We start from the raw sequence: 19,449 nt of genomic DNA, 5'->3' as shown, positions 1-19,449 counted from the left end.
TTAACACTGTGACTCCGCACACATGGAGTGGATCATGCTGCAGGTCACACGTTTCCTGGAACACTCCATTAACATAGAACTATGTTGACCTGTGACCCCTACATTTGTTTGCAGAGCTAAATCTGATCTTGGACCATGGATTAGATCATCAACTGTGTGCAATACATTTTGGAACATTAAATAAGCATTGGATTGGTGAGGTGGGTGTACTCTGGTGCCACCCAGTGATCAGACACACCTCAGCTTGTTTCTAGCATCCTAAATGCGACTGACAAGGTGGATCCTATTTCCTTTAGGCCAATTCTGTAGCGCTACAGAGCCTCAAATAACACAGATTCACATCCAAAAAAAGAGTCAACGAAACAACTAAAGCGACCATCATATAACATATTGATATTATTTTGAGTTAAATTCCTTTTCAGAAATGCAACCCTTCAAATAACAGTATGTTTGCATAATGCTGTTTTTGTTAATTCTTTGTAGTGTACTAAATGCTACGGGAACATTTTTATTTTGCTAGTGTGACACGTCAATGATTAGAAACAGCACTGATTTTGGTGCTCAATGGCTCAATCTGGTGGGAACAAAAGGACTGTTTTGAAGGCAGGGCTCTAAAACGTCTGATAGAATGCATCATTTTATGCTGTAATGGGAAAAAAAGTAAATGTAGGTTTTAAGGGGTTTTTATAGAGGCAAAATAATGCCCCTTGGTGTTCCACATTTCTTTTTAATTGTACCATTAATTACACGTTTGTCAATTTGAAAGATGACTTGGCAAGTCAAGAAAGACTCAGTCATTGTTTAGTTAAGTGTGAAACCACATTGTCTCTCATCTTGCACAATGGAAAAAAAACATCTGATTTCCAGCTGGGGTTTTTATAAATAATACTGATGTGAACCACCCAAGAGTAACCCATGCATTCAGCCATTACTGCTGCATTAAAAAAACCTGAACAGATAGATTCCAGTGTTTAGCTGGCCTTCTATAGTTCCTACCTGTCTCCAGCAGTGAGCGCTCCCAGTTTCTCCTCTCCAGGTTGCGGGGGAGAAGCATCATCCAGGATCCTCTGGATCTGGTACTCGATCTCCCTGGGAGATAGCAGCCTGCCGGCGCGGTAAACCCACAGACGGAAGAAACGCCCCTTGTGGTACACTGCCACAAACTCACTGTCCTGCCAGTGCTGCAGCACATCTGTGGAGGAAGGGAGGGATGCAGCACTGGGATCACGTGTCTGCAGACTCCATCAAATATACATTGAGCTGCGTTAGAGTGTGTGTGTGTGTTACCGGTCTCTTCTCCTGGTGTGCGTGTTGTGTTGAACATCCTCTCACACTGAGCGGCACACAGAGGGATGACCGTGCCGGGAACACGACTCTGACAGAGACACATACGTCTAGTATGAATATTCATTGGAACAGTCTCTTTGGAAGGATTGTTTCCAGAATAAAGGCTATGCATGTACAAGCAAGACAAACTGGGGAGGAGTTTCCAGACAGGATCACACTGTGGACTGGTTCATGGCTGCGGCACGTTCGCTCAATACGGGTAGAAAATGTGTTGTAAAGCTATTCCATGACACCATTTTTTTCCCGATGACAACATTGTGATCCCGCTTTGATCTTGGTTAGGTCCAAATGTTTTAACAAAAAGAAAAACACACCTATATTTATACAAAATGTACACCAATCAGCAAAGATGCTCCATGGCAGCTGTGAGTCATATTCATATCGTTTTATTCCGTTCAAAATGATTATTTTTTGAGAAAATGTTTGACGTCATACTTGAATCTGACCTCTACGTGTGAGACATCCTTTATTTATGCAGGAAGACCTTATCATTTGATTGTTTTTTTTTAAAAACATAAGGTTTCTGATCTGGGACTGGGAGTTTTCAGCATATTTAGTGAGCATTTGTTGCTCAACATCCGTCATAAAAAGCACCTTATCGAGTGTATCCACTGATATCAGCACTGATATGACTAATAGTTCCTGCTCACATGCTCCAATGTTTACCACGTATAAGAAAGACGACTTGGATCATTACGCCTACACGGTAAACATCATTCCCACAAAACAAACACAATGCAAAGCGTTCTTACCGGTTTGAGTTCCTCCCGGTTGACCTTGCGGCGGTACAGCAGCAGGGCAGTGATGGTGTTGCCGGCCCTGGCCGCCTGCACCGGGGTCGGGGTCACATACAGGAAGTCCTGGAAAGCAAGCACACGGGACGTTCAAAATCAAAGATGTACGCTTTTGAAAACATAAGTGCAAATGGAGGAAGAGTAATATGTAATACGATTCTCGTATTCAACTGTAAAGAAGAAAAAGACGATGAGAGGGTTGTGAAGGAAGTACATGCTAGAAAGGATCTGTCCTGTTCTTTTTGTAATCAGAACAACAATCAGCAAGATGATTATCTATTTCTATAGAATGTTAGTTATTCTTAATGTGTGTCATTGGTGCCACCGGAGTGGGATTTAGGCAAACATCTGATTCCTTCAGTTCAGACACCAGCAGGGCCTCCAGCAGCGACCAGCCCAGATCTGGCTTTGCTGCCTCCTTCAATCTGCGGTCAGAGATCCACCGGGAGATCACCGGGAGGGAACACTGACACCAGACAGCTGGAGGCCCAGGAAGTATTGAGGGAAGTGAGTCGTGGGAGAACCAGACTGTCAGACCCTGCCGCAGTAACATGAGAGGTTTTCTGAAGGGATTCTGGTGTCCGGACACAGGAAGGCTTTTGTCTACAGTGGCCGCCAAAATGATGACAAAGTGAAACTTCCTCGTTGTAATTCTAAGATTATAAGCAATGATAAATTTAACCTTGAACTGGACTCGTGACTCCATCAAATTACTAGATCCTGAATCTGAAGCAAATCACTCACTGTTTTCAATAGAAAATGGAAGTGAAAATGCACCCTGTGGATTACTCAATGACTGAAGTCTGTCTGACCCACATAAACACATGAACATTTGATTTTTTTCCACACAAGACCGATCCGTTCTAGCCGCAACCTGAGGGGACAACAGGAAGGAAGCAAGAACAGGATTCAAGAAAAATTGAAAAAAAATAAAGAGGTGCTTTCACATATACACACACATATAATACAAGACTGACTGAAATAATGTAGAAAGGTGGTTGGTTACCATGCCATAGTAGTTACTGTTGACCATTATAGGACCTCGGCTCCTCAAGTAGATGTATTCCTCCCACCAGTCGCTCACCTGGAACCATAACAGGACAAAACAAGACAATTACTTCCTATACAGTTGAAGATTACTTTTTTTTTTTTTAACCGAGTGTGCAAAGCTTTCCAACTCTCCGCTGAGCAGAAAACTGGCCATTTATTTCATTTATCAGAATGAAACAATTACAACTAATTGTACCGAAAACTGGTTGCTGGTTTACTGCTGCCTCGATGGCTGAGTTGGTTTGTTTAAGTGGGACATTAGTCGTTTAAAGAGTTCGTTCAGATGCACCAAAGTCCACTGATAATATACACGACTCAGAAAAAGTTAGGGATATTCGGCTTTCAGGTGAAATTTCAGGATGAACCTCAAATGCACTATGACCTTTACAGGTAAACTCTTTACATTTTCCATTTATTTCCGACGGAAGCCAAATATCCCTAACTTTTTGTGAGGAGTGCACTTTTTCCCATGAGCCTTTGAGCTTCCACTCGCAGGTGCAGCTTGACCGTGGCATATTTGGATGATTTACTTTGATCATTATTGTATTATACAGACTGCTGCTGTTATCTTTCGTGGTAATCATGTTCTACTTGTTATTTTGTCTGCCATTACCGTCCTCTGCTGCTATTGCTGCTCTGACTCAATGCGTCATCTCTATCATTTTTGTTGTTTATTCTGTACACACATCTATTGCATTTCTGTCAACCCTGGGAGAGGGATCCCTGCTCAGTGTCTCCCTGAGGTTTCTTCCTTTTTTCCCCCGTTAAAGGTTTCAGGGAGTTTTTGCTGTTGGTAATACGCTGACTATGGACAGTTATTTAAATAGTTGTTTAGCCTGAGGATACTTTGAGACTGAGCGGCGTCGCTGCAGTCTATTAAACGTACGTAGAGCAATACACTTATATTATTGACGTTAGTTACTGGTGGGGTGCAACCCACTCCTCAGGACAAAAGGTCAACAACCATTGCATGACACACGTGCCCGTGTGCACAAACGTCCGAATATAGATCATGCCAGATCCAAACCTGGCTGGAACTGAAGGTGAAGGAAACTTCACCGGTTGAACATTGTTGCAGAGTACTAACTGGTCATGGAGCTAGTAGTTTCAGCATGTGTGACGGGGTATGCTTACATAGTTGGTGGCCCACAGGGCTTTGAGTTTCAGGTAGCGCTGCAGGCGGTTCCCCAGGTTAGACTCAAACTGAGTGGCGAGTTCATTCATCCGGTTATACTCTGGATCAGTCAACAGAGGGCGCGCTGACATCAGATACTGAGAGAAATTAAAAGAAGAAATGGTTATGAAACATTCATTGATATAGTACAAGTATGTGCCAGTGAATATACGATGTGTGTGCCCCACCCTGCTCAGTGTGTCCTTGATGGGAGGGACAGGCAGGTGAGGCAGGGAGGTTTGATAGCTGTACAGCAGAGGCTTCCTGCTTGACAGTAACCTCAGCAGAGTCTGAAAGAGACACAATTTTAGACACATATTTTCAACATCAATATCACTCACTGAATCACTTCATTATCTATGGAGTTCTACAAAGAGCTCATCTGCAAAATAATAAAACATGCCAAACCTACAGCGGCTATTGGACCAGCCATAATAACTACACATATTTTTGGCAATAAACATATTTTGTAAGCTCATTTGTTGTAATTTAAGTTCCACAGGTAAGCAGTGATGCCGCTTATATGTCGAGGGCTTTTATTGTGAAAACGGTACATGCTGCCCATTATTCAGTTAATACAAAGTACTCAATGGACGTTTGTGTTGCTCCGATGACATTAAATATATGAATTTGGCGCCACAACTCATGGATTAATTTGTCTCAATTGTGTTGGTCACTCTACTCTAGTCCATCCGCCGTTCAGCGCAATGCATGCTGGTACATAATGCTGGGTTAGTTACCATCACACTACATCAACGTTGGATAGCTTACCACCCAGACTTTTGTGGTGTTGGAAACTCGGCCGTGCTGCTCGAACATCCATTGGTGGTAGGAGAGCAGCAGTTTGAGGCAGAAGCGGAGCGCGAGGATGAGGGAGAGCCAGAGGAGAGTGCTGAAGACCAGCGCCGACAGCATGGTCTGACCCTGGGCGCTGAGGGAGACGTGCAGACTGGACAGAGACAGGGGAAAGAACAATCGCTGCTGAAAACGCCAAACTGGTTCAGACATTATAGGAGCAGCAATAAAAACACAAGTTTGTCACACGTTTCATTAGCTTAGATCCATGCACTTGTGAAATAGATCTTAAATAACACAGGTGAGACGGAGAATGCAGCTCCTTTTAAAAATAATTTGGAAAAGTATGTATGAGTTCTGTATCCATTGCTCTCCTCCTCACATCTCACTCATATGAGGAAACAAATAAACGCTATGAAAGTGCTACAGCGACATCTGCTGGGGAGGGAGAGAATTTGAGATTTATTTCCCCCCACAATCACACAAAGCAGGGAAAAACAAAACCCTGTAGAAACCAGAGTATAATATGATGTGTATGGACAGTAGAAAAATAGTCAGATCAAATTTATTTAGATATTTAATAAATAAGTAATAAACCAACAGGGTTTTATTATTTAAGTTAGGGATGCTATATCAGATGGGTCATCTAGTCTATAATATAATATACATACAACGACATACATTATATACTGGAATTTTAATTGCTGTTTAATTTTGACCAATTTAGTGCTGCATTTAAAAACTTTACACTTGAATTGTATTATGGGTTATATTTTAGGATTTTCAACAAAGTCGCTGGTTTACGACTCATTATTTTAATACTAAATAACAATTCAGTATATTTATATCAATGTATTTATTCATTTGTTGTCAAAGCTGATGTTGTCTTCCACATAAGAGAATGATCCCAGTCACTGCCACAGAGAGGCGTACAGCTGGTTATCAGATCAGAACTCAGCACAGCGATCACTCGGGCTCATTGTTGAGTAGAGGCGTCACCAGAATCATCAAAGCCACTACGCTATAGTCGCCATACTAAGTCTCAATATCATCTCATTGTCATTTTAAACATTTTGTGATATGCTGTGATCCAAATGCAATGTATTCCTTTATGTAAACTGTTAATGATGCCGTTAGTCTGACAAGATACTATTCACTCTGTTCATCTGACTTCAATCATGTTTATTGCAGCAAAATGTGTTTTGTTTTGACCAACTTCCTGTCAATCCCGCTGACTTTCCTCATGACTGCACCAAGTACTCAGCGCCATCTAGTGGCCTGAAGAAGCAATGGTCCATCAGATTGCCGTTTAAAATCCTCCTTTTAGCTCAAATTCAAGCTTGAAATTCAGTTGTTGTAAGGAACTATTTTTCCAGGCGAAATAACCTTCAGCAACATTCAAAAATGGCTCACTTGGCTCCGTTTTTGTCTAACAGCATCGGAGGGCCGCTTACGTAAACTGGAAGCAGCTGGACATCAACAACAAGTGAACCCAGAATCTGTTTCTAGATTCAGACGCAGATGTGATTTGATCTCAACGCACACATTTGAATGGCTTTCATGAGAGTAATACAGTCATTTTAGACAAAACAAACAATGCTGGGGTTCTCACAAGGTTGAATTCCATAAACTCAGATACTGTCTTTACACCGTTTCAACATGAACAGCAGTGAACGGAGGTTAAACCAGGTAGAATGAGTTCTGCTGAATTAACACTGCAGGACACTGATGCACACAAGATGTGGTGCTTTAAAGGGGGTCAGAACTAGACCGGTAACAGTCAATAGGTTGAACTACTTGAAACTGCCGCCAGTTGAAAGCTCAACATCAAAATGCCGTCCGTCCAGTCCAAGAAACTGCCTTGAGGAATGGGGACGGTCTGAACTAAACAAATAAAACATTCTGTGGAGGTGTGGGTGTGGTGCCGGCTCTTGAACTCTCACCTACTTCCTTCCAAGTCTATTATCCAATTGTAGCTATACACCTAGCTACCACCTGCCACATTCAACCCTGATAATATTCATTCTGAAATGAAAAAGTGTTTTAGCAACGCGGTGCCTGACATTTGAAGTATGTGGACAGGATGGAGCTGGTGGAGATTATAAACTGAAGTATTTCCTCTGTGTCACTTTGCTGCTGGAGGAAACCCTCAGCTGGAATTGGCAGCTCCGGTTTTCAGGCCAGTCTGACGAGCAGGAACAATGATTTCTCATACCTGAACCCAACATGGGGGCTGTTTATGCATCTATACTGCATATCTACTACTGTAGAAGAAAATGTCATACCTAATAGTATTTTAGATCTGATATTGTTGATGTGTGATTAAGAGTTTGCTCTTCTATGTGTCGTAACAATAGCAGTTGGAGAACAAACATATCGATACAGCAGAGTATCATAATACTTTTTATAAACTATTATTATTGCAAATACAAGTTAAGGCAGATGTTGACGTCGAAATTTAGGTTGAAAAAAAAATCATCCAATGCTCTTTTAAATTATGCAGATTTGTCTTTTTTCTTCTTTAAATTGTTACTCTCTCGTGGACAAACTGCAATTTCTCATTACTTATTGGCAATACACACAGCTGTTATAAAACAGCACTATACAGGTACTACTCGGAAAATTAGAATATCCTGAAAAAGTGCATGTATTTCTGTAACTCAACTTTAAAGGTGAAATTTACACATTATATAGACAAATACAATGCGAATCAATATATTTCAAGCTTTTATTTGTTTTGATTTTGCTGATTTGGACTTGCAGCTTCAGAAAACCTCAAATTCAAAAACTCAGAAAATTAGAATACTGCTTGAAATCAATTAAAAAAAAGGATTTTAAATACAAAAATGTCAGGCCTCTGAATGTAAATTCTTGCATCTGTACTTAGTACTTGGTTGGGGCCCCTTTTGCACGAATGACTGCCTTAATCCGGCGCGGCATGGATGCTACCATCTTGTGGCATATCTCAGGTGTTATGGAAGACCAACATGCTTCAATCGCGGCCTTGAGCTCTTCTTTATTGTTTGGTCTCTTCCCGTTCAGCTTTCTCTTGGCAATGCCCCACAGATTTTCTATGGGGTTCAGGTCAGGTGAGTTTGCGGGCCAGTCAAGCACTGTAATCCCATGGTTGTTGAACCAGGATTTTGTAGTTTTGGCAGTGTGGGCAGGTGCCAAGTCCTGCTGGAAGATGAAGTCCTCATCCCCATAAAGCTGGTCCACTGAAGCAAGCATGAAGTGCTCTAAAATTTCCTGGTAGACAGCTGCGTTTATGCTGGACTTGATAAAGCACAGAGGACCAACACCAGCAGCTGACATGGATCCCCAAGTCATCACAGACTGGGGAAACTTAACACTGGACTTCCTGCATCTTCCATTTTGCGCCTCTCCGGTCTTCCTCCAGACTCTGGGACCTTTGTTGCCAAATGAGATGCAAAACTTGCTCTCATCAGAAAAGAGGACTTTGGACCACTGGCCAACAGTCCAGTCTTTCTTCTCTCTAGCCCAGGTAAGGCGCTTCTGGCGTTGCTTGCTCGTGAGGAGCGGCTTGACAACAGGAATTCGACATTTGAAGCCCATGTCCAGCATCCGCCTGCGTGTCGTTTCCCTTGAAGCAGCAACTCCAGCCTGAGTCCACTCCTTATGAAGTTCCCCCACACTTTTGAATGGCCCTTTCCTGACCATCTTCTCCAGGCTGCGGTCATCCCTCCGGCTTGTACACCGTTTTCTTCCACACTTCTGCCTTCCACTTAACTGTCCATTTATGTGCTTTGAGACTGCACTCTGAGAACACCCAGCTTCTTTTGCTATCACTTTTTGTGTCTTACCCACCTTGTGCAGGGAGTCAATGATGGTTTTCTGCACAACTGTGAGATCAGCAGTCTTCCCCATGATTGTGAATTCTTCTAAACCAAACAAGCAACCAAACAGACTTTTTAAAGGCTCAGGACCCTTTTGCAGGTGTTTTGGATTACTTACCTGATTAGTGTGTGACACTTTGAGCCTACATTACTGAAGCTTTTCACAGTATTCTAATTTAATGAGTTTTTGGTTTTGAGGTTTTAATAAGCTGTAAATCATAATCAGCAAAATTACAACAAAGAAATGCTTGAGATATCTCACTTTCCATGTAATGAGTCTATAGAATGTATTGGTTTCATCTTTTATGTTGAATTGCCTGAATAAAACAACTTTTACACGATATTCTAATTTTCCGAGTAGTACCTGTAATATATATCCACTATATTGGCTCACCCATCCAAATAATTGAAATCAGGTGTTCCAATCACTTCCATGGCCACAGGTGTATAAAAGCAGCACCCATGCAGACTGTTTCTACAAACATGTGTGAAAGAATGGGTCGCTCTCAGGAGCTCAGTGAATTCCAGCGTGGTACTGTGATAGGATGTGTATATATATATATAGATATATATATATCCTGGTACTGTGATAGGATGTGTATATATATATATAGATATATATATATATATCCTGGTACTGTGATAGGATGTGTATATATATATATATATATATAGATATATATATATATATGTATATATATATATATATATATATATATATGTGTATATATATATATATAGATATAGATATATATATATCCTGGTACTGTGATAGGATGTGTATATATATATCTATATATATATAGATATATATATAGATATATATATCCTGGTACTGTGATAGGATGCCACCTGTGCAACAAGTCCAGTCGTGAAATGTCCTCACTCCTAAATATTCCAGTCAACTGTCAGTGGGATTAGAACAAAGTGGAAGTGATTGGGAACGACAGCAACTCAGCCAAGAAGTGGTCGACCACGTAAAATGACGGACCACTATATGAGGCCTACCTATGTGCCTCAGCGGATGCTGAGGCACATAGTGCACAGAGGTCACCAACTTTCTGCAGAGTTCATCGCTACAGACCTCCAAACTTCATGTGGCCTTCAGATTAGCTCAAGAACAGCATAGAGAGCTTCATTGGATGGGTTTCCATGGCGATCAGCTGCATCCAATCCATACATCAGCAAGTGCAATGCAAAGTATTGGATGCAGTGACGTAAAGCACGCCGCCACTGGACTCTGGAGCAGTGGAGACGTTCTCTGGAGTGACCAATCACGCTTCTCTATCTGGCAATCTGATGGATGAGTCTGGGTTTGGTGGTTGCCAGGACAACGGTATTTGTCTGACTGCATTGTGCCACGTGTAAAGTTTGGTGGAGGGGGATTATGGTGTGGGGTGTTCTTCAGGAGCTGGGCTTGGCCCCTAAGTTCCAGTGAAAGGAACTCTGAATGCTTCAGCATACCAAGAGATGTTGGACAATTCCATGCTCCCAACTTTGTGGAACAGTTTGGGGATGGCCCCTTCCTGTTCCAACATGACTGTGCACCAGTGCACAAAGCAAGGTCCATAAAGACATGGAGGAGAGAGTTTGGTGTGGATGAACTTGACTGGCCTGCACAGAGTCCTGACCTCAACCCGATAGAACACCTTTGGGTGTTTGAATTAGAGTGGAGACTGAGAGCCAGGCCTTCCCGTATGTATGTATGGAGAGAAAATAAGAGAAAACTGAAGCCGTTATCTGTCAAAGGAGTCTGGCTTTAAAGAGAGCATGAGATAACAGTTCCTTTACCACTGGAGATGGCTGCCTGAAGCATAGATATACAAGAAGTGGACGTGCTCATCGTGACATCACCCACTGGTTTATGGACTATGGTAAAGTGGTCAAATATTCCTAATATAGCGTACACTTAAACTAATATTGATTTTGTGTCTAAAACACATTTTGCTGCTCTATCCACAGCAGTACGTTGCTTTGTTCCCATCCTGGTTCTCCAAACTGGGAGCGAGCCAACCACCATCTACTGCTGGTAATACACTAAACATTGATGAGTACCTCAAAGAACCACGTTCTTCACGTACCTTCAAAAAACCCAAACTATCCCTTTAAGAAGGTAGAGACAGGTTCTCTGTGTTTGTGTGTACCTTAGTGGCAGGTGTTGCTGTATCTTCTGGATGAGCCCCATGCTGGGATCCGAGCGCATGTACATGGTGGCCAGGATCGCTATGACGACAAAGAGCCAGGAAGAAGGGCTGGCAGGGTACACTCCCTTGATCACCCTGTTCTGTTACCACAGAAGAACAAACAAAATGCATTGGGATCAGTCAAACATTCACCTCTTTACCCTGCGGCAAATCAGGGTGCTTTTGCAAATCAAACAATTTGGGAATGTTAAAATCCAGAGTGAACCTTTTAAAAACTGACACTCCCTTTGCATTTCCCCTCTAAAGCCTTTTCCAAAATGTTCTCTAATATCATATGGATATTTTATACCCACTCGATCCTACACGTGGTGAGTTCATTCTTCAAGCCCAGTGTTTTAACAGCTGTGTCTTCAAATACGGTGATTGCACACTCCCCAAAAGGGCAAACATGCCACATTTGTATCTTGACTTTCAAATCTTGACTCGGCAAAACAAATACATTTGAACAACGTTTGGCTTCACGGCATTCACTCGGCAGGAGCAGTAAGGAGTGAAACTTGTTATGGAGCGTGACCGCTCACAGCTGCATGTGCACATTTTAACAGCTGTGTGTTTGTCGCCTCAGAAGGGGAAAATGCAAGTCAGTACATGTTAGGAAAGGCTCTTCACTCCTAACCTATACAGCTGGGAATACATTGACATCCTGTAATAAGGCCTTCTAGGCACCGTGACTCAGTACAACTCATATTTCTCCTCCCTGAAATGACTGGCTCATCACAGACATCCAATCATTCAAATGGAGACATTTCCATAATATAAACCTATCTGGATGGCAGGTTAAGTAGCATGGATGTCAAATCTAAGGACAAGCACACAGACACACAGGGATTTCCCATCATTATCCTCACCCGAAGGCGGCTGACTCGTTTTTTCCAGGATCGCACTCCGGATAGGTAGATCTGGTTCAGGGCCTGATAGGACAGCCGCAGGTCGATCCCCTCTGGCGTTATGGTGAACTGGAACGCCACTGCCTGGTGGGCCTCCGCCATCGCTATGGAAACACAGGGGAGCAAAAAGGTGAACACCAACATCACTCCTTTGTATTAATCAGTTCCGAATGGTCAATCAGCATTATGGCAGCAACGCAACAATTCATCTTGGCGGTTTGCGTTGTCAACAAACAACCAGCGTATTTACCATAATTTATTCATAACTTCATGCATCTGCATCATTTGTGGGAGATTACTAACAGGATTGTATCACCGTGTTAGCGTTTGTATTCGGACCCGTCTGTAAGAGCCAGTTTTACAAGCCAGCAGCTCAGTGCGACTGACAACACTTAGAGTAATTGGATGTGTCAGTGGAATGTTGTTGTGGCACTGAATCCTGCTGCAGCACCAACAACACAGAGTAACAGCTGCTCATACTACGCCGTGTGATACAGCAGCTTGGTATACATGCAACTGGATAGCTAGCTTGTATTCATCAGGACACATAAGGTGCAGTGTGTCCTACGTTGTTGTGTGACCATGAATACTTTGTCACATTGTTGCTTCTTGCATTTTCACTGTGAAAGTGACTCTGGTTCTCACAATAAGGAAGTGAATATACTGTGCAGAGGAAATGGCTAAAAGAATTGGAAGCCATGTGGTTTTGTGGGTTGATCTAGTGTACCAACAGAAACATATCAACTGTTCAGCTCAGGAAACCGAGCGCTACAATGAAGTCGATATAGAGCATCCGCCTGGCGAGACGTCAGCCAGACATTATTAATGATTTAATACTTATGAGCTGCCCGCTCTGGCATCATACTGGCAGCAGAAATGTTCCGATGCCAGAATCGGAAAGGCCTCCAATACAGCTTAATGCTGGTGATCAACATCACATGGTACAATTCAAACGGGATCACCAACATTATTGGTTTCTCACCGTTGAGTAACATACATATTACCTAAGAGGACCTAAGTTATTTATTGGTACTGCAGGAAGGGGCGGGACCTAAGTTATTTTTGGTACTGCACGTGTGCAACTTTCAACAGAGATGAGACGAAAGGAAGTTGCCGCAATCGTGAGCAACTTCCAGCATGAGCTCTGGACAAAACTGTGGCTGCGTCTGAAATCGATGACTGAAATGGCAGACAGGAGCAGCAGAATGAATAAAGTGACTGGCAACAAGATGCAAAGACGTGGCCACAACAGGACTATTCTCTTCCCTTAAACGCTGCACTCTGGAAATGACATTTTTGGAGGATGCATAAAGCTGGATGTAAAGCTGGAAGGTCAGCTTCCCTCTGACATTAGTACGACTCTTCATGTGTGAGACTCTTATCAGGGCGCCGATGCAGGAATCAGAACAAAATAGATATCATAGCTTGTACTATTCTTACGGTCAGGGAACCATGACGTTATGTGGGCATGGGACGATTATGACAATTTCATGTCACGATGACTGATGGCTAAAATAATAGCGACTCACAATATCATCCTGAGAATTATCAAAATGTGCTAAAAACCCTTAAAATGGCACTTAAACGAACTGGAATCACTTTGCATTTTGTTAAGAAACAATTTGTTATATTGTGTTACAGATGAGACATCTTTTTTGTGTAAACATCCCTTTTAGTAATAAATAATCTGGAATAAGATGATATCATAAGGTCTCCCTGCATAAAGATTTATTAGGCTATTTTCACTTTCACGACAGCTTTTTCCAAGTAGGCCGGGAAGACATTTAGGATTATTCCGATGATGGAAATTCACCACGATCAACTTATTGGGCTCATTTATCGTTTCATTTATTATTTATTTTTACGACAAAGGCATGCACAGTTAGATTTAAGTTGTAGCGCCTTCATGGTACACATAAATATACACCATACACATATTTCAAATGAATAAAAGGGAATAAAATGAACAATGTATACAGTTCTCTCTATAAATCCTATGGATATATACACTGCTGAAAAAAATGAAGGCAACACTTCATTACAGAATAACACCAGTCAGTTCATCTTCAGGGAGATCAATCTATCCATTCTATAGCACAAGTTATGGTGAATCAGTTTCAGCTGCTGTAAATTAAAGTGACAACAGGAGCAATGGAGGTAAAAGCAAGAAAACCTCAAACAGAGTTCTGATGTGGAGACCAGATCGTTGCTCTCTCCTTCTCCTGCCTGCCTCGTTCTTGAAGCATGAGGTGATACATGCAGACCGATCAGGTTCACAGGTAGTCCGGGTTCCTGCTGGTGCAGGACAAACTTTGGCTGCTCCAGCTCCAGTGCACTTAAGGTGGGCTGACCTTTATGGTGGACCAGCACTATCCTCCGATAAGTCACAAGCTGCTCACTTTGATTTTGGGTGTGATTTTAAATCCAGCTCTCAATGGGTTGCCGATTCTGGTTTCCATTGACCGTTGTTGTGTCATTATGTTCTCAAACAATTATACAATATACATCAGTGAAGATTTTCATGTTAAATAATTCACTCAAGATATGATCTGTGTGATTAGAGTGAAATGAAATGTCGTCTAAAACCTTTTTGTTGGGAGGAAGCTGAATTCTATCCTTTTTTTATTTTACTTAGAGGACAAGTTTCCGGCAAGTGTGCGTACTCGGCTCGAGACAATGCGAGTCCTGGCCAAAATATTCATGATTCAAGATCATAAAAATGTGTGTAAAATGCGACTTCAAGATACTGCTATCACTTCAAGTCACTTAAAATATTTTATTTTGTGCAAGATAACACACACAAAATAAAAGTCTGGACCGTGATAGCAAATTAGACAGCCTTTAGGATAGCATTCATGATTATCCTGACAATGGAAATTCACCACGATCAACGGGATTCGCGATAAAACCCTATATCCATGCCATGTCATCGTCCCGTCTAGGGCTGTTGAGATGAAATTCAGCAATCGAATATAATTTGAATAGTAAAGAAGTCAATACTTATTAAATGCAGAATTTAATATTCAAATGTGTTTTTTTTTATAAACGTGTTGTCTAACGTTCTCAAATCTCGCCCTGCTCACCTTGGACTACCCGCACAAAGGAATGCTTTTGTCACATGAAGTCTGATGAACGATACAGAAGCGATGCATCGTGACAAAGATGCATTCATGCTTCTTACTGCTAGCTAGATCGTCCCGCGTCTCCATCGGCTTATTCATCAGGAATGAGACCAACAGGATGCGTGTGACAAAGTGAAAGTAGAGCTGACGGTGAGACGAGGAGGAAGACGAGGAGGAAGACGTGGAGGGCGTAGCCATGGCAACGGGGAAACAGCATCCCCAGGAGAACGCAAATGTGGTTGTTTCATGTTGTGCGTAAGTTTAATTATTAGCAAGAAAGCTGTCAGCTGTTGGTAATTCAACATATTTATTGGTAATGTTTTGGAACGCCCTCTAGTCGACAAGAATGAAAACAACCACATTGCTGATAATGGCATTTGCAATGTATAAGCCTGTGTAGTGTTGTTAATATTTTTAAAAGGCTGAATTTGAGGATTGTTGAAAATTCAAATATAAATTTGAATATTGAAAAAAATATGGAATGAAATTCAAATAGTATTATAGATGAAAATGACAGCTCTAGTCCCATCCCTGGTGTATACATTATCACATCCTTGTCATTTTAAGCAGCATATCGCTTTGTGTCTTTCACATTTCTAGTCTTGCTGCAGGGAGTTTAGACAGGAATATTAAGCATTCAGCCTCCAGCAGCAGACAAAACAGGGTGTTGCCGCACCGATCAGTCACTGATTAGACAGGAATCTGAGAGTCACCGCTGGCTTGGTTCGGTTTTTTCTCCCTTACTTCATGTGTAACCAATTCACCAATGTAGACACGTGCCCGCAGTCTGAAGGAAAACTTTAGTCATTGCTGTCTCATTTTGACCGGCTCAATAGGCAATGACGACACAGAAACAAATCAGTTCCAAACAAACTTGATTTCGACTCAGGACAGGAAAGCCCGAGAGCTCTCCGGCACGTGGTGGATGATGACATGGCAACTATACAATCATTCAAGTTAGTTAGCACACTTGTGCCGTGGCTGATGCTGAGATGGACACACTAATGCAGCGGCTGCTAGCGGATTGCAATACATATCGTCTATGATAATATCTTAATTGTTGTTTATCAATATGCAGAATGACAATATATTGCAAAAAAAAAAAAAAAATCAAAACACGCCTTGAGAGTCAACAATCAGTCACTTCATTTCAAGCCTAGTAGCACAGACTACTTGCACATGTGCATTAAGAGCATGCGCAGTGTATACATCACAACAAACTCCACTAGCGTAGCTGCCTGCATGGCGGAAGTTGAAAACAAATAAACAAACAGCGTCAGGAGATAAAACCTAACCAACGTTGTTCGATTTAATAGCAGGACGTGGATCAAAGTCACTCGCACGGAGCTGGTTCGGCTTCGAACAGACGGATGTTGTTCAAAAGTAGCCGATCTGCGGCCATTGAGAATTGCAATTGAGAAAATGTTGTCTTGTTCCCTCCTTCAAATGCAGCCCAGAAATGGAATTTTCCCAGATTCGGAAGATCCAACCGATGGAACCTTCACATCCCAACTTACCCAAGATTCATTGCAGTAGACTGACTATTGGTTGGTTTTTAACACGGTGTCCACAAGTGGATCAGCAGTGGGAGATGCAGCAGAATATACTCTCTCAGCATGAAATAGACTGCAGAGAGTGAAGCCTGCATCCTCCCAAAGGTTGCAACCACTGATTTGGGACACAACTACAGAATAATTGTACGACATAGAGACCTCCAAAAGATGTACACAACAATTATCCTTTCCCTAACCTAAACTTTCCAGTCATAATCCAAACACTAGAAAAGTGTATTACCTTTATCTCAACAATGCCCAGAATAATACTTCTGCAGGGTATAGGATTTGGTGGCATCTAGCGCTGAGGTGGCAGATTGCAACACACTGAAACTTCTCCTGTTTGTCTGTTCTGGACTACTGTAGAAACAGAGCTGCCGGCTCCTTATGTAGACATAAACAGCTCATTCTGAGGTAGCAAAAACACTACAAGGTCATTACACTGAAGAAAAAGCACTTAATACGTAATTAATATTATATTCAATGTTTGCCCACTATATTAGACACATTGGGGGCCACTGTTGCCTGGGAGCTTCAACTATTCTTCTGATGGTCTAGTCAGTCAGCAGCACTAACAGATCCATAACCCGTTTCTCAAGTTGAGACTGGGTTTTCAAGCTCGGCAGCCAGGAGGGATGTGCCGTTGCTCGTTTGAAGAGACACATAAACACCAATGAGAGGGGGGGAGGGGGTGTCGTCATCACCCGGAAAAACTCCCAGATCGGAAAAGTAATGCAACAATAATTCAATTCTTGATTGAGTGTTAACTCCACTACATCTGGGAGGAGTAAGGTTATGCCTTTTAATCATAATCACTGACATGGAAGGTGGCGGGAAGAAACGCGCGTGCACAGGCTGACACAGTGCAATATTAGCATGCTATACTTAATAAAAAAGGCAGTAATATCATTTATATCGTTGTGTTTGCATGTTTCATGTTGGAGAAAAGTTCTCATTTGAATGTGACGTAAGCTACACTGTGTAGTAGGCTACCCCCCTCTATATTTAGACGAGTTATCCATGCTGTCGCATACAGGTTGTCATAGCAATACGTCGGCCCTTTTTATCTGGAAGTATCTTAACATAAATACAAAGTAGGCTACGTTTCACAGCCATCTCCGGGACTGGTTTCCTTTCAGTTAGCTACCGAGCGATGCGACCACTCAGCTCACCATCACCATCACCATGATTCCCGTGCAGGCGGAAAGAAACACCCGCGGCTACCAAAACACCACAAACGCGAACCAGACAAGCGTAGAACACTACTGTGAAAGTACATCGTATTGTTAGCCGGAGTATAAACTGCCATTGAACACACAAGTGGTCTATTCATGCTCGGCAACGCCTCCCACCCCGCGCGAAGAAGCACAAAGCCAACATAGAGCAAAAATAATACATTAAATGGAGGGGTAGGCCGGTACGAGAGGAGTTGATTAAATATGATGAAAATGTACCTGAGGTGTCTTTCGGAGAGCTTTCTCGGTGAGAAGGTCGACACAGAAACGTTGGCACGTTTGCACCCCTCCCTTCTTCTCAAGCCTGCCGCTGAGCGAACCAGTGAAAGCGAGCTTCTCCTCCGACAAGGAAGGCAATCAGCGCCAGCGGCCAAAGATAGTCGGAGTGAGAGGATGAGGCGCTTGTAAAGAAGACAAGGGGCCGGACTGCGTCGCTTCGACGCATGCGCGGTGGCTACACTACAAGTTACTCGTCTGGTATTCAAACTGTTCACACATTCAAACTGTTCTGTTTATTTGCTGAAAAACAAATAAACAGAAAACAAACAGGACACACGGCATCTGCGGCGCCATTTTGGTTAAGAGAACAGTAGCATATATACGACATAACATAGAGAGACGATTAGTATAACTAATTATAATAACGATTAAGTAATACATATTAATAAATAATGCTTTTTAACAGTGTGGGAGGGTTACGATTAGGTTTAGGGGTCATCACTACATTACGATTCATCTAATAAAAATATACAGTTAGTTTGACTTTGACTGGATATAACCACTGCCGTACACGTTGTTAGTGTCAGAGGGAGAGCTCTTCGCTTTCCACCTCTGTCTGAAGGAAGCTACGGCCGTGAAGACCCGCCTCCTTGTGACGCAAGCACCGAGTTCCAAGTGGTCTGTTCCTTCTACTTCATACCGTAAAGGAAGGTTGCAAACTCCGCCGGCAGCTTTTCACTCGATGATGCCGGGGGTCGACGAAAAGACGCGGTATATTCAGCACGCAAACATCACGGAAAATAAATGTACATCCCTAAATCAACCAAAAGCCCATTTTTAATGATCCTGCGTGGGGAATGCCATGGTGACGTCATGCTGAAACTCCTTTTCACTTAAAAACAACACAAACCTCTCCTTAAAAAAAGTTTTTGACTTAAAAGTTAATAACATTTTCAGATTAAAATATGTGTCATGTATTTATTTATTTATTTATTTAAAGTAACTCTTTATGTATTTTTTTTTTTTTTTTTTAACTGTTATCATTACATATTCTGTATATTTTTTCCCTCAAAGTGCTGTTTGAGGGCTGGCTGGCTGGCAAGTTCAACGGATTAATTTGACTTGCACAAAATACACTACGCTTCCCTTCACTTAGTATAGTCAGTATAGTCAATACTGTCAGTAGTAGGTTCATGTTTACTGTATTGTCCA

At 42.1% G+C, this 19,449-nt stretch overlaps 1 protein-coding gene across 1 annotated transcript in view; it reads right to left on the bottom strand.

The window, feature by feature from the left end:
- Window positions 1-18,388, bottom strand: part of cpt1a2b (carnitine palmitoyltransferase 1A2b) — a 36,212-nt gene extending 17,824 nt beyond the window's left edge. The window contains exons 1-10 of the mRNA XM_084038213.1: window positions 18,238-18,388; window positions 12,070-12,212; window positions 11,162-11,301; window positions 5,137-5,314; window positions 4,554-4,655; window positions 4,326-4,463; window positions 3,148-3,225; window positions 2,100-2,207; window positions 1,288-1,375; window positions 997-1,192 (exon numbers count right to left, since the gene is read on the bottom strand). Of these exons, the coding sequence (XP_083894339.1) occupies window positions 997-1,192; window positions 1,288-1,375; window positions 2,100-2,207; window positions 3,148-3,225; window positions 4,326-4,463; window positions 4,554-4,655; window positions 5,137-5,314; window positions 11,162-11,301; window positions 12,070-12,210 (1,169 nt within the window). The 5' untranslated portion in view covers window positions 12,211-12,212; window positions 18,238-18,388. The remainder of the gene's footprint in view (window positions 1-996; window positions 1,193-1,287; window positions 1,376-2,099; window positions 2,208-3,147; window positions 3,226-4,325; window positions 4,464-4,553; window positions 4,656-5,136; window positions 5,315-11,161; window positions 11,302-12,069; window positions 12,213-18,237) is intronic.
- Window positions 18,389-19,449: the final 1,061 nt, after the last annotated feature.

Source organism: Eutrigla gurnardus (genome assembly GCF_963514095.1).
Source record: "Eutrigla gurnardus genome assembly, chromosome: 20".
Taxonomy (NCBI): Eukaryota; Metazoa; Chordata; class Actinopteri; order Perciformes; family Triglidae; genus Eutrigla; species Eutrigla gurnardus.
The sequence above is the reverse complement of the archived record's forward strand: the minus strand, read 5'-3'. Positions and strand labels throughout refer to the sequence as shown.